The sequence below is a fragment of the Diadema antillarum genome, unplaced genomic scaffold (assembly GCF_040938485.1).
Source record: "Diadema antillarum isolate AM-2024a unplaced genomic scaffold, OU_Dant_1.0 scf00000038, whole genome shotgun sequence".
Taxonomy (NCBI): Eukaryota; Metazoa; Echinodermata; class Echinoidea; order Diadematoida; family Diadematidae; genus Diadema; species Diadema antillarum.
This window is the reverse complement of record NW_027270927.1, coordinates 1,939,880-1,956,207: the sequence shown is the minus strand read 5'-3', so window position 1 is coordinate 1,956,207 and position 16,328 is coordinate 1,939,880. Positions and strand designations below refer to the sequence as shown.

The window sequence follows — 16,328 nt, the reverse complement described above, 5'->3', positions numbered from 1 at the left end:
TTTTCGACCTTTTATTTTCTATTGTTTTTTGGCCAATAATTGTTGCAGGGACTTTTTCAAGCTTATTAAAACTGATTAATTTCTATGATTAGAAGTTGAAACAATCTAATTTATATCAATTTGATAAAAAAACACAATTTGCATTGGATTTGCACACGATGTCATGAATTTGAGCTGTTTGCGGGTTGACATGCATGTGCAAAATGTTACGTAACTTCAGAACAGTGTACCAGGTCGTCACAAATTTGGTCTCAAATATGCAGGAGACTTCAATGAAAAAAGTCGTGAAACGACGCGGCAAAATCTTTGCGCGTTGCGGAATTGTGGCGCAAAATGTCGAAGGGGGGGTCAATTTGCCCCCCCCCCCCCAGTTGATATAGGGGTTAAATCTTTATGTGTTTTGGTGTAAACCCCCTGTGTGCCACATTATTCTGAGACAGCAACATAGTCATGCTTTGGGAAGACATCCTGTTTTTCAAATCTATGTAAGTTGTATAAATTTGTGTTACCCTGGACATGTAATGAACAACATTGAAGAAAAAATGCCAAGCTTTTCTTTGATGCAGATTCTGTAGAAATCTATGATTGCTTCTATATCAAATGACTTGTAGCTACATTATTCTTGAGGCATGACTTTTGCACGCTAAACAGTGACAGAAACTGAAAATGTACTTGAAATCCAGTAGGGAACACCACTTGATAGTCGGTCAACACACAATGCAAGCTACATGTGTGGCACTTGGCGATTTATCGATCGGTTTGGGCGGGTTTATGGGTTTGAGCAGAAAGTTGGCACGCCATCGACAGAGTCAGACGTGCGATCGTGGCACATAAAGAGTTTGATAGGAGATTCGATTGCTTGCATAGACTAACAGGAAAGAAAGACTCCGGACTAATAGGAAAGAAATATTCCTTACAAGTAACTTGTTCAGGATGGTCTTTAGGGGTTCAATTGAAAGCTCAGTGGCAGATCCAAAGAGGGGCGCGCGCCCCCTCTTTATTCTTTGTTAAAACAGAAGAAATAAAAAGAAAAAATGAAATAAAACCCGGAAGTAGCATCAGAAATATTCTTCACGGAATTCCTGGATCTGCCCCTGAAGCTGTATGTGAATCTGTATTTGTTTTGTTCCGAATTAGTTTCTTGAAGCGCATAGAGGCTTAGATATGGTTATGAATATTATCGCAATGATGATAATAGTAGTTCCAGTAATTGATGTTAGTGATGATGATAATCATGATTATCATCATTATTACATAGAAATGTATAATTGTAGTGCACTGCCATCATACCAAATATGATTTCAACAGAATTTTGCAATTGTTATCTGACTTTAATAGTTCTTATTATTTTTGATATCATGTTTGCACATTGAAAGTGTCACCGTTGTCAATTTTATGTTTTTTTTTTTTTTGTGGACGAAAGTAAAATATTTGCATTCTGGTATTGCTGTATTAACATTAGATGTGAATGATTGATTATTTGTAAAATGTAATAATTCCTTAATACTCTCATTAACCTCAATCAGAAAAAAGAAAAAAAAATCAATATTTTGAATGAACTCTTTTTTTTTATCTCTCTTCATTTTTGCATATAAATGCAAAACTTTTCTTTTCTTTTTTGAAAGGAGATATGACATTCCTTGCATACTGACAAAGATTAACCTGTTTAGGACCGGCTGATTTTGCTATAACATGCATTTTCCATAGACACCAGCCAAAGTAAACTTGGGACTTGTCCTCAGTGGGGTAAGAGCTATGAATATGTAGTACAGTGCACTCTCATTAGAACAAAGTCCTTGAGCTTGACTTTTTCTTTTCGTTGTATCGAAATTTTGTTATAGCTGAACAGTAAGTATGTATTGTCTTTTGACCTGAATTTTTACTTCATTGCAATGAGCATTTCGTGATAACCGGTTCGTTATGAAGGGAGTGCACTGTACAAAGAAATGTTTCTCTTCAGTAGTGATATTTTTGTTTGGAAATATTTGCAGTTTTGAAATGATCAATGACCAAAACTTCTTTGTATTTTGACCAATTCATTCAAAAATCATTTTTTTTTTTGTGTGTGTGTCCTCTGGTTCTGTGGACTTTAAGATTGTGGACTGTAAGTTCACTCACTGGGCAATATACAGAGATTCTCTGATGTAGACTTCTCTGTACACCAGAGTTCATATTGCTATTGCACGAGTCTGTGGACAGCTGCTGCGATCCTACCACTGGTGGATACAGAGGGGTTCGCACCGGGCGCACACCACCTTTATTTTTTAACAAACGCAAACAGAAAAACTGACCAGAAATGAATATTATTAATTGGTGGAAAATTGAGCAAAGAAAATTGGATTCCATCGGGATATATATCCCGATGGAATCCCATTTTCTTGGCTCAAATTTCCACCTTTATTTTTGTTAAAACAAAAGAAATAAAAAGAACAAAAAATGGAATGAAACCCGGAAGTAGCACCAGAAATATTTTTTGTGCCCCCCCCCCTCCCCCTTTACGAAATTCCTGGATCTGTCCATGTCGTACTTCTTACAACTATCCACCATTGCTCAAATTTCTCGTGTAATTTTGCCTGGCACAATTATGTGGTTGGGAGGATTTAGATTTTATGAAGGAAACTTGAAAAGAATACATGTGTATTCAAAGTTTCACTTTGACTTCACCATAATCTCCATTTATGTGAAAAGAAGGCCCACCTGATTTCCAGCCAATGTTTCTTATATGATGATGTGAAATATTGATGACAACTCAATTAATTTATCTGAAAACAATCCAGAAATTAATTTCAGTAATTCTGAATGTGCCTTTAATAGCTGTTATGGATCTAGTTGGTACCACTGGTGTGTAGCATTTCTGTTGTTGTCCATTGCTCAATTTTTTTTTTCTCTACCTCTACTTTGAAATTCTAAGTTCTTTCAGGTGATTTTAAAAGTGTGATCACTGATTCATGTAAATTGTGCATTTTTTAAAAATAGATTTTTGATAATATTCAAATCAAATTGTGAAAATTAGCCATGTCTTCAGGGAAAATCATCAAACTGAATGCAAATATTTTTTGTTTTGTTGTGACTGTGGATTGCTTGGAATTCTACTTCTGATGTAAAAAGTTCATTATTTGAAACCAGCAAGTTACAGAAATTAACTTACTTCTCTTTTTATTATTCTTTGCTAGTGTTTCTTGAAATAGATTAAAGAATTCCTGTTCAGTTAAGCCGACATTGGTAATATGTAGTTGTCTTGATTGCAGAATTTCCAAAAGCCTCGTAACTGTTAAATTTGCAAATGATCCTGAAATTGGCAAACATTTTTAGAGATTAATTTCTGTGTGTACTCTGAATCTAGTATTTCTTCAGGCTTTTTTTTCCTCTTGTGCATATTGAATGAGTAAAGCCAGGTCATCTAATTTTTCTCCAATATGAGATATGTAGTGAAATTCTGAGTTGCCAATTCAATGCTGAAAAGACTATACGTTCTGCAGCAAATTACTCAAGGACTTGATTGGTTAACTTCAATGGGTAATCAACACTGAGTCTTATCAGAGTAATTTAATGGTACTCCTACAATCGCACAATTATCTTCATCTTTGGCTTGCTGTGTTTGTCTTTTACCTCATACACATGTGAAGGAAGACCAAAGAAATTTGAATAACTTTGTGTTGGAGGAGTGAAAGTAGAAATGTGTTACCACCTGCAGGGAAAATGCAGACTTTTCAACAAAAGTGTGTCAGATGTGAATGTTGGGTGTAGAGTATGTCGTGCTGAAATGTCGCTTATTATATGTGCATAGGATAGTTAATGGATCATGTGGTATATTCGACCAGGAGAAAGGAAAATTTGGTATTCAGTAAAAGTGATTTTTTTATTGTGTGTATTTTGTGTGCTCATGTTTTGCAATTGTCTTGTACATTCTTCTTCGCTACCGCATCTGGGTGAAAAGTTGTCAGATTTTGTTTAATATCGGCCCTGATTGCTTCTAACATCTCACAGAAAATCATATACCATACTGTATGGTGTATTAACCCTATCCTGCACGTATGATTGTGACTGCCTACCAGTTTGGCCGTGTATACTTGTGCTGTAAGTTTGGCTGTAAATTTCCAAGTTCTTCTATAGTCACCCTTCAACCCCCCCCCCCCCCAAAAAAAAAAAGAAAAAAAAGAAAAGAAAATGAAATAAGATAAAATAAGGGCTAAAATGGAAACTGAGCAACTCTGTCAAAATGTAAAAGTCTAAACAAGCACAGCTTGTTGTATCAACATACCAGTTCTATGTTTTGGACATCATAATATGGTAAGAGTATATGGTTGTACACAATGTCATTTCACTGATGCAGTAAAATGAAGAATCATTATATAAAATTGTCCACTATAGAAGAGTAGTCTTTCTTGCCTTAAAGTTCAAAGTTTTCTGTGTAATTTATTGTCTGTATTAACCAGACATTGATGTAACAACACTTTTGTGAAACAAAGTTATTTTGTCAGCCTGGAGTCAATTCATCTTTTTAACAGAATATGAGCAAATTGCGGAATTGCATACTTCTAAAATGAGTGTGACTTTTTCTTGTTTTTCTCCGTTTTAGATGCACAAAAAGTGGATTCTTGGAAATGATTGTATGACGGGACTTTGTCATAACAATCAAAAGCTTGTGAAATGATCAGTCTCGTTTAAATAGGCAGGTTACGTGAACAAAAAATTATGTGTAGGCCTAGATATCGGTGATACATCGGCAATATACGCCTGTTGTACTATGCATGAAAATGGATTATGTATTCTATTTTTATATGTAGAGGTTTCAGAACAATAGAAAAACGCACAGGAAGCATGTTTTTGTATTGCTGGATTGAATAATTATAATCAAATCATGAATATGAAGCACTGCGTTCTTATGGCATTTATGTGTGTGTGTGTTTTACAGTGGCGGATCCAGAGGGGGCGCAACCGGTGCAGGCCCCCTTTATTTTTCATTGAATACAAAAGAAATGAAAAGAAAAAAGTGAAATGAAACCCGGAAGTGGCACCAGGAATATTAGTTGTGCTCCCCTCTACAGAATTCCTGGATCCGCCCCTGTTGGAAATGACCAAATGAAAACACGGGTGTATTGGTAGGGTCCTACAGTATGTGTGTATTTTTATGTCATAGTGAAAGAGACGATCATGTTTATTATAAACGTACCACAACAGGTTCAAGCACTTCCACACAGGAGAAATATCGGGTGTGAAATTTGTGTCTCGTCGTGTGTGATGTTTTTATTACTTTGTCTATGACATCATTATTACCATGGAAACTATTTACCCCTCCCCTCTGAATAAAAGGTTATACTGTGAATCCACTGCCTTGCGTAATTCTGTCTGTCATTCTCAGTGAATAACGGCACGGGTATTGGGTAATGGCATGAGTGATGATCTTAGATGCGATGTTCATTGCAAGTCTGAGAAAAGGATTGTCAAAGACTATGTTTCCTTCCAAATATTCTTGTAAATATCAAATATCAAACATATATACACATATATCCGTATTTAACTATTTTTTTTTAAACATTCATAATGAGAACAAGATTTAAATAGGCTTGCAAAATGATAGAAAAAAAAATACACTAGAGGGTGGAGATTTTCTAGACCAATTTCTTTTTCTCACGTTAACCCTTTTTGTGCCATGATGTAAACCCCCAGTGTGCCTCATTATTCTGAGATAGCAACATAGTCATGCTTTGGGAAAATGTTTTGTTTTTAAAATCTCTGTAACCTTTATAGGTTTCTGTTACCCTGGACATACAGTAAACTGAGGAAAGTTATAGAGAAAATGTCGAGCTTTGCTTTGGCGTAAATTGTACGACAAATCTATGATTGCATTTCTTTCAAATAGCCAGTAGCTACATCATTGTAAAAGAGGCATGACTTTTGCGCACAAAGCAGTGACAGAAACATAAAATTTACGAGCAATTCCAGTAAGGAACACCCCTTGATGGTCAATCACCACACAAAATGCAAGTAACATGTGACAGGAATGGAATTGTGAGAAACGTTTTAATATTGTACTGCTGCATTTGGTAATTTATCGATTGTTTTTGGCGGGTCTGTGCATCTAAGCAGAATTTGCGAAGTTGGCACGCCATCGACTGAGTCAGGTAACGTGGCACATAAAGAGTTAATTGTGAAGGCATCATTACTTTTTCTTTTCTTTCTTCTCACTTTCCTCTCCTATACCAATGTTTGAAATAAACATAAACATCACCAATCATTAAACACACATACACTCTATGTTTCCATTCTTTCTACAACATTCGTATGCATGATTTTGATTTTGACATATACAGTATATTCAGTACAGTGCACTCCCGTTATAAAGAACACGGTTTTAACGATATTCTGGTTACAATGAAGTTAAAATTCAGACCGTAACATTATCAGCTCTAAGTATTGTTTTCTTGTTCGGTTTGTAACGAAATTTCGTTATAATGAAAGAAACGAGGACTTTGTTATTACAGGAGTCCACTGTATACAGCGAAGAACCAATGAGGGCCATAGGACAAGACTTTTGGCCTTACTGGTCACAGTCAGGGCAGTGCTCTTGGTATTTAGGCTTCTGTGGTTGTTGGTCTTGTGACCAATCCGGTCATGTGACCGGATTGTATTGACCTAGGCCGACAAGGTTGAACAATTGGCAAGAGTGCAGGGAAAGCTGTGTTATTAGCTGTTATTGCCTTCATTTGTTCTCTTACACTACAGCTGACACCATGAAATCTACATGGTGTATAGGTAAAGAAGTGAAAACACCTCACACTTTATATATTATACTGTAAAAGTGGATATTTTTGCTTATTTTTGCCCGCTCGGCTGGGCAAGGTGAATTTCGCATGCTTTTAATTCTGCAGAACCAGGACATTACTGAAACATATTATGGCATGCAAAAATATTCGCATGGTTTTATTTTTGTGCTAGCTTCTGGTTGCGCGAAATGTCCGAAAATTTCCACTTTTACACAATAGTATGTACACTCCCGCACACACACACACACACTTTATATATAAATATATATATATATATATATATATATATATATATATATATATATATATATATATACATACATATATATATATATATATATATATATATATATATATATATATACATATATATATATATATATATATATATATATATATATATATACATATATATATATATATATATATATGTATATATATATATAATATATGCATACATATATATATATATTCACACATTAAACATCTTTAGAGAGAAAAATAATCCATATTTTTATGCATTTCGATAATCAAAATTACGAATTAACTTCACAAAGAGCTCACACAAAGGCAGTTCAGTTTCCTTGGAGTTGTGAATTCATTTATTCAATTACTGAATACAATTCTTTTATATGGCCATTTCTTTCAAATGAAGATCTCATTTTCTTTTCTTTCTTGTAAGAAACAGTCCACATCTTTTTATCTGTCAAGTTTTCACTACAAGGGAATCATTGCTTGAAGACCTCCTTCACCGATCAAACGAAAAAAAGTTAAACTAAACTGGTTCTCTTTGAGTCTAAAGAGACATGTACTAGTGTTGCAAATTGCAGGACTATTTTAAGAAATAGAAATTAAGATTTGTTGTCAAAAAAAAAATCCAATAAAATTCAAGAAGCATGTGCTGTCTGTGTTTTTCATTAACATCAGCAATTAAAGGAAATCTTGGGCTCAGGCTGATTCACAGAGGTTATGGCGAAAAAGGATTTATTTCATAATTGTACTAAAGAGAGTACTTCCAAGACATCACTTGATTTCACGTTACTACTCATTGAAAACAAGCAGACGGCGTTTCCATCTACTTTGACTCTGGCTTGTACAAGAAAAGACAGATTATCAAGGGTGGGATCTTTCAACGTGACTGGTATGGACACACAAAATCTGGAAAAAAGGTTGTAAGAAAAGAAAAAAAGATGTAAGAAATATTAACAAACATGCCTCGGATAAATGCCCAAGACACATCAGGATTTTAAAGTTGCATTTGACCAATAAATGGAGAGTAACATTTTTATACAGCACAGGTTGTTGATTTACAGAGCATAACTGAATTATCTATACATTAGGGTACTGTCCAATTCAGAAAAAGATAAACAAAATTTCATCGTGTTCAATTTCTTATATAGAATTTTAAACTCACTTCAAAAACACACTCATCACTTATTTCCCCTCTTTTTTCCCCCTCTCACTGCTCACTAATTCAGCTAAACATCTCTAAAATCTCAAACTAAAAAGTGGTGTATGAAATCCAACAGTAGATGTGATCAGAATCTTGGTACAAGATACAAATGACATATAATACAAGACAAAAGACATGCTAATTATATGATATTGCATAACAATGGAAAAAAAAGATATTTCCATTTGGCATAGTCAGGTTTAAAAAGAAGCTAGTTATTAAATAAATACGTAGAAATGCAGTACATTCAATAAATACAGTCCTAAAAACACACAAAAAGTTTTTGTTTACAACTAGGTCGTCCTCACCTCTCAAAATATTTATGCACACCTTTTGCGGCTACTAAAATATTATAGGCTAACAATATTGCCCTAGGAAGCGAAACATATCAAAGAAAGCCCACCACAAATTTACAGTAAAGAAAGTGATATAGTACAATAATTCGACTTGAGAAGACATAAAATCAATGTGTCTTTATTTTCATTAATAAACAAAGCACCATACTTGCTATCTCTATCATAACTTAAATATATATGTTATGGAAGGTCCATATGAACTAAAACAAGTTTTTTTTTTCTTGATGCTTATTTCCATCGCTGGAAAATTGCTGGGGCCTACACATAATCATTAATCCCATACATAAGTTTTTGTGTATGGTAGCTGTCCTCTTTTGCCGATGCTTTCTCCCATGACTGAAAAACAAACTGTAGCAGCACTTGACGATTTAAGCCCTCAAAGTGCCAAAATCAAAAGATAAAATTAATGTTATATTGTGGTTCACTGGAAGAGATTTTTGCCATAAGCCCATAAGCCACTGGAATAAGTGGTGAATATACCTTGGGCAATCAACAAAAGGAAAAGAAAAGAAAAAACCCTACCCAAACAATTCAGTAGAAGTCAAACATAAAATGAAGCACCCTAATGGAAACTGGGCCATAGGTACCGGTACTCGAAAGATGAAAAAGCAATTACTCGCTGCAACATATGGGGAGGCAGAGTCAGCGAAAAATTCCTTTTGTCACTTCTTGGGATGCTCTTCAGCATGTACGGAAGAAAGCTTTGGCCGGAGTCGCGACGGTTGGCCAAAGAGAACAGCTACCATTATCTAGTCAGGACCGACAAGAAACGGTCCGCCCCTGAGGAGTGGAGGGGTGTGGTGTGCGGTGCTAGTAAGGCTCCTACAACTCAGGCCTTTGTACGGCCAGATGCAGTCGTCTCTTGGACAGGTGAACAGGAAAGGAAAGTGGAGGAGACCACTATTAAACTGTCCTTGTGACCTCTGTGTGTGTGTGTGTGTGTGTGTGTGTGACCTTTGACCTTTACGACCGCATGTCAAGGTCAAGACTAAAGCGCAGTGCAGGCTGGAAGACTAAATTTCGCCGTGTGCATGAATGCATCGATGCCAATCAGAACACCCGCGACACATCAACTAGAAACTTGCCAGCGTGCATGATCTGAGATTTACCACTCCACCACTCGTGTGCGGTGTCAAATGGCATTCCATCTTTTATAAACGCACACTAGATGTCTTTTTATAGAAAATTTCCCTACATATGAGGAATTTTCTAGAATCAAATCCACAAATCACATAATAATTCTAATATACTATACACATATGAAAACTACATAGGTGCCAAGGTCGCGAGAAACATACCATAAATCTACTTTTTGCAATTTTTTTCTTTTTTTTTTCTTTTTTTAAACATTTTTTATTCTGCTGCATAAAGAGCCTGTAATATCATATACCCAAAATACTGTTCCTAAATACGAAGGAAAACAAGGCACGTATTGTACACCGTGGTTGCCGACCGTCGTACCCTGCGTACATTAGCACCTTGCCGATACAATAGCGCACCTGTGCTGTGCAGACACGCAACTTGCGCCAAGTCCGTACAATTACATAGCAACACCGTCAATAGGAATACTGATTAACAATTTAACGACAGTAGTCTCAATGAATGACACAGAACTTTTAGTTTTCCGAATTGATGACATGATAATAATAATAAGTGTCAGTTTTGTTTGGCTTGCATAGTGTGTAGACGGACCAATTTTATGGAACCTTCCAATAAATTTGTTCCATATCAATACATGAATCATATCATACATTACAATGATCTTGCAGGAACTTACATTATAACTCATTATCAAACTTCTTCTCGATGAGGAAAAAAAAATATAGTAAGTTGAGCACAAAATAAAGCAACGTTAGAAAACGATTACCAAAATTTCACTACACCCTCATCAAATGATATGATGAAGACAGAAAGAATAGCTGCTATTAATTTTCAAGATATTTTATTTCTCCTGGTGATCGCCAAACTAAAGACTGTTTCGGATTACAATGATTTATACCAGCGGTAATTGTATATAAACAGGATTGATAATCATAGTAAAATACATGTATATACAATATAGTGAATATTCTGAACACTTGAATTTATGAAAGAAAATTTGATAATGACTACATCAATTAATATTCACGTGTCAGAGGAGGGACAGTCTTTCAATGAATATTCATCTTTACCCTATTCTAATCTTTCCTTGAATCTCTGTATGATATGTATCTGGTATCAAACAAATAAGGCACTATTCACACTAAACTATGCTTTGTTACTTCCATATATAGTGAACTCTCATTATAAGAATCTTCTTGGGACCTAAGAGATTACATTGTTGCATCAATATTTTGTTATATCAGGGTTTGAAAAACAACATAATAAAAATTAAGGAGCTTTGAATTTTGTTGCAAGAACATATTACCTCACTTTAGTGAGAGTTTGTTCTATAATTATTCCTTATAATGAGAGCCCACTGTATATAATTGTAAGTTGGCTTGAGAATGCAGCTGTGCATTGACCTTTTTTCCCCTTCTTTTTTCATACACGTTTTCTCCAGCTTTCAGCAAATTAATCCCAAGCATCATTTCACGACAGTCTCATAATTACATTGTACAATCACTAAACATGCCATTTCTTGGTACTGTGGTGATTATATAACAGATTGCGATACATGACTATAGGCATATCGGCATCACACAAAAATATTCCAGACAGTAGATTTATCATCAAACAAAGTCACACATATAATGCCCCATTTCCCCTGTACGTATTTCTTTTTGAATAACTCTACCCATGTACAGAAATGCTTCTTTATTTCCTCAAGATGATTTACAAAACTTTCAAAGTGGTCTATATAGATGGCACCAAATGGACAAGGTTCCTCAATACCCAACAGGTTACAGTGTATTATATCTGAATCAACTTCACAGTCACATAGATTTTTTTTATGGGGACTGGGAATGGAGGTCAATACACATAATGAACTTGGACTTTATATTAGTGAAGCACAATACTGCATCAGAATGATGGATGCAAATTGACAGTATATTATCGTGTGTGTGTGTGTGTGTGTGTGTGTGTGTGTGTGTGTGTGTGTGAATACTTGTTTGTGGTGTATAACACACCACTCATGTCACATTCCTTTCTACACTCACGAACAAGGTGAACAGTTGGAGAGTGGGACACAGTTGTACTCCAAAGCAGGTGCTACGGAACCAGTCTGCATCTATTCATGTTTCTATGGATTGCATAATACTGGGTTGAGACATACCGGGTAGTTATAGAAACTTGTAATGGATTTTTAAATCTATTTCTTTCTGTTAGAGATGGACACGGAAGGAGATGATGAAGAACCATCATCGCACATTGCAAAGATCAAATCTGCGGAGACGTTACATACGGGACTACATCATGAGAAAATGTGTTTGGACAAGTCATACACAGTAAACCTGGACATCCTACTGCATGTGATTCTAATCTTTGTCACACACAAAAAAGAGCAACTCCTCTCTAAAAACTTCCATCACAGGCATTGGACATTTAATCTGAAGACTTTGCCGGAGATATTTGCGAACCTGTCTCAAGTACATGCCATCCTTTAGGCCAGAATACTAGTTATGGACACTAGGGCCTACCTTACGATCATGAGGAATTCCTTTTATGTATGATAAATGTTGGGCTTTACCTTAATACATCAGTTCACAAAGATGACTAAACATCACCTATAGCCACTAGCATCAGAACAGATACATTCTGTGTTGCCATGACAATGTGACATTTCTTATTCTAAACTTCTAAGAGAATCTTTTGCAGCAATCACAACATTGCTATTAACGTAAACTACAACATTTACAGCCACCATGTAAACTCCCCTGTTGCTACAGTGATGTGTTATCCGCACCTGTGTCCAGAGAATGCGAGTGATGTTCCGATTGGTTGATTCAAGTTGGCCGATACCAGTCTTCAGATTGGAGGGTTGCCGCGGTGACGGACAGATGACATAAAACAGCTGGACTAGATGACAGGGACTGCTACTGTACTTACTGCAGAAATAAAAGGCGGATCCAATATACCATCAAACAAACTAGGATATGATTACAAACTGAAGATGATGACACAGTATATATATATATATATATATATATATATATATATATATATATATGTACATGTACTTTGCAATAAATCATCTTAAATTGTCAGAAGCAATGAGGCATTAATACAAGAACACCCTGTCTCTGTCAATATTGCACGGAAAGCTCAGAAGCTGAAGTGACTGGTTTTAAAGGGATAGTACAGTGTTGGTGGAGAAGAGAATTGGGTTTTTAACTTTTTGCGAGATACCAAGAAATTACTTATGAAATAGTACAGAGCATACCATTTTAAGAGGAATTCAAAGTTTATTTGATGAAAATCGGGTTTGGAATGACTGAAACATCCAAAAACAAAGTAAAACAAAGCGATCGTAATAAAATGTGGGTCTCACACTTTATTAGAATCGCTCTGTTTTGGATATCTCAGCCATTTCAAAACCAATTTTCATGAAATAAACGTTGAATTCCTCATGGAATTACATGCTCTTTCGTATTTCAGAAGAGGCTTCTCATTATCTCACCAAAAATTGTTAGAAACCTGAAATTAGGTCTCAACCAAAACTATACGATCCCTTTAAATTCCTCTTTGCATAATCTTTGGCAAATGGTTGAATGATTGCTATCACTTTGCCCTATTAACATCATCACTATCATCATTGTCCTGTAATTCTAATTCTCAAGATTGTAAATATCAACCTTATAATTGTCATCAATTGCATTTCAAAATGAAGCAAATGAAATAAATAATACATGATGGTATGCAAAGAATACATAGTATATGAATGATTGGTGTTAAATGTGGCACAGAATAGGTAGCCTGGATGTTGACAAGATTAAACTTACTGATTTATGTACATTACATCACATAAAAAATAATAATAATGATGATTGTGATGATGAAGATGATGATGATGATGATAATAATAATAATAATAATAATAATAATAATAATAATAATAATAATAATAATAATGATGATGATGATTATGATAATGATAATACTAATAATAATGAAATATAATGATAATAATAATAATAATAATGATAATGACACTACTACTACTATATACTAACTACTACTTGTAATTACAATTATAATCATAATTATAATACTATCACATTAAATATCATCATTATTGTATAAGAATCAATTAACAATGTGCATGAATAAAATGTGGAATTAGTTAACAACATAAAATTACTATATAACTGCATAACTATAAACTTTTGCAAGTAAAACAGTAGCGAGTATCTCAAAGAGTAACCAAGTGAATCATAATATGTCATGCAGAGGTATAGAATAGAAATGTGGCAAACTGGAGAAAACAAAAGACACCATGCAGAAATAATGGAAAATATTTGTCAGAGTACATGATTACACAGACAGCAAACAAAATAATTTGCCTCAACATGATGGGAAACACAAAAAGAGAAAAGGAGGTTTGACAGCAGCAATTGAAAATAAAATCATTGATAATTTTTGCCTTATATCACGACCTCATAACTTTTTTTGTCTTCACATTGACGAAAGTATTCCAACCACTATTACTACTAAGCCTTTTCATATAACAAACAGGCAAGAGAGGTAATCTTTTTAAATTTAATTTTCAACATAGATCCATCCATATTGTTTAACATGTCCCCATTTTTGTTTGTAATAACTTCATATAATTTCTTTTTCTCCAATTTCTTCTAATATATCCAGAATCATCCCATTAGTATACCAGCTATTGCTTCAAATTAATCCTGAATTCAAATAAGACGGTTCACTTAAATTTAAATTCATGAAATTTGAATTGTGTGTTGGCCAACAAAGCATGAGGAATAAATAATGCTTCTATTCATAATGGATATTATTTTGGGTTGGATGCATCACAAGTGTACCATGATGTGCTGTGGATTGATCGAAAGGGATTTGCAAAATTGAAAAACTGATTTGAAAGAATTTTTCGACTTCCAGTATCTGGCATATTTGATTCTGATGCATCATATTGTAATAATGTACTTTGACTGGTTCAAAACAGGGACACAATTTATTTTGATCCATGCTTTTACTTAATGTACAAAGAGCGAGAGAGAGAGAGACAGAGAGAGAGAGAGAGACAGAGAGAGAGAGAGAGACAGAGAGAGAGAGAGAGAGAAAAAAAAAAGAGAGAGAAAGGCACACATGTATGAGCATGAAAAACGATGGCGTGAAAGAAGCAAAAAAAAACATATTTTATTTCTAACGATACCGGAAGAGTCAACAAGAAATAAATACTGCACTTAAGGATTACAGCTTTGAGAACGAATTAATCTTATTTTGAAGGTGTGGAACAGTCTCAATATTCAAGTTTGCCTGCATTCCTGATTAGGAAAGAAATAAATCTGTCAAATTTTGAATCTTGTTGGGAGGAAGTCCTAAGCCACTTTTTTCTTTTGTAATGACGTTTATCCAAAAGTACAGGAGAATAGAATACCTTGTGTTTGCATAAAAGCATTGTTCTTGATATGATCGGTCAAAGGGAGATGTCAAATTATAAAAGTTTAAGTAACTTAATATTGCTTGCTTTAATTTTCACAACAAAAATCATAAAAGGTGGCAATTCAAATATCCAGTAAAAATATTGCATGATAATTTGACAAACCAAAATAAATCATGAAAACCAACAAAAAAAGGAGACAAGAGAAAATCTTGGGATAAGAGAAGTTGGATGTGAAAAGTCTAGTTTCTTCTTTTAAACAGATAGCCATTGTATTCCTTTCTTTTTGTTCACATTGCTTTGGTTGTGTGACCTTTTTCTGGCAATTTATCGTTTGAAGCATTTGCTACCCCATGGAAGAAATATTAGTCCAAAATGCACTAGTTGGTCTAGGATGCAAGTTATTCCCACACAAAATGTATGACATCAAACATATCAGTGATATGTAAGCACATCCATGGATACGATTAGTTAGTTCAAACAACACTTTGTCAGCACGAAACAAAAGCAACAAGTGAACTATCTACTGCTATCATCTCCATCACAAAACACGTTAAAATTATGCAGCCAGATTATTCTACACTCTACGGTCAAATGTAATCGTCCAGACTCACGTTGCCATAGTTACGTGTCGTGCACTACACACAATGCATCATTCAGACACTCTTGAGGGCGGTAATCAGACTGCGGAAATCAAACTTTGCATCCTGCAGGAACGGTGAGAGCAGCGCAAGGTGCATTGTGGGTAGGCAGGCAAGAAAAATGCAAAATCGGTTCGTCGAGAACAAAAAAAAAAATTCAACACAACTCCCTCACTACAAAATGTGGGCAAGGAACTGTTCACATTTAAGAAGTCATGAAATGTCTCCTGTTTTCCCTCAAACAAAAATGTCCAAGAATGTAGGCTCTGTTTTCAGTAAAGCTTGCCTCTATTAGTAGTTCAAGTATACCGTCCAATTAACTACATAAAACATTCTGTTCATGTGACTACAAACCATTTAGATGAGGACCCCTATAAAGAACAAGGACTATAGCACATCAATCTCTCCCCCTCCCAAAAAAAGAAGAAAATAATGATAATAATTTGTCCCATGGAAGCTATCATATACCAAGATAATTAATAGAAAGGAAATCATGGGATGTTAGTATTCCAACAAATGAGAAAAAGTTTTGGACATAACAGAAACAACTTCTTGTGATATACTATCCCA

The 16,328-nt window shown here is 34.8% G+C and overlaps 1 protein-coding gene across 1 annotated transcript in view; it reads right to left on the bottom strand.

Annotated features, from left to right (window-relative positions):
- Positions 1 to 11,749: 11,749 nt before the first annotated feature.
- LOC139710457 (uncharacterized) overlaps positions 11,750 to 16,328 on the bottom strand; it is a 123,390-nt gene continuing 118,811 nt past the window's right edge. Inside the window, exon 15 of the mRNA XM_071622374.1 lies at positions 11,750 to 12,604. Coding sequence (XP_071478475.1) covers positions 12,602 to 12,604 — 3 coding nt within the window. The 3' untranslated portion in view covers positions 11,750 to 12,601. The remainder of the gene's footprint in view (positions 12,605 to 16,328) is intronic.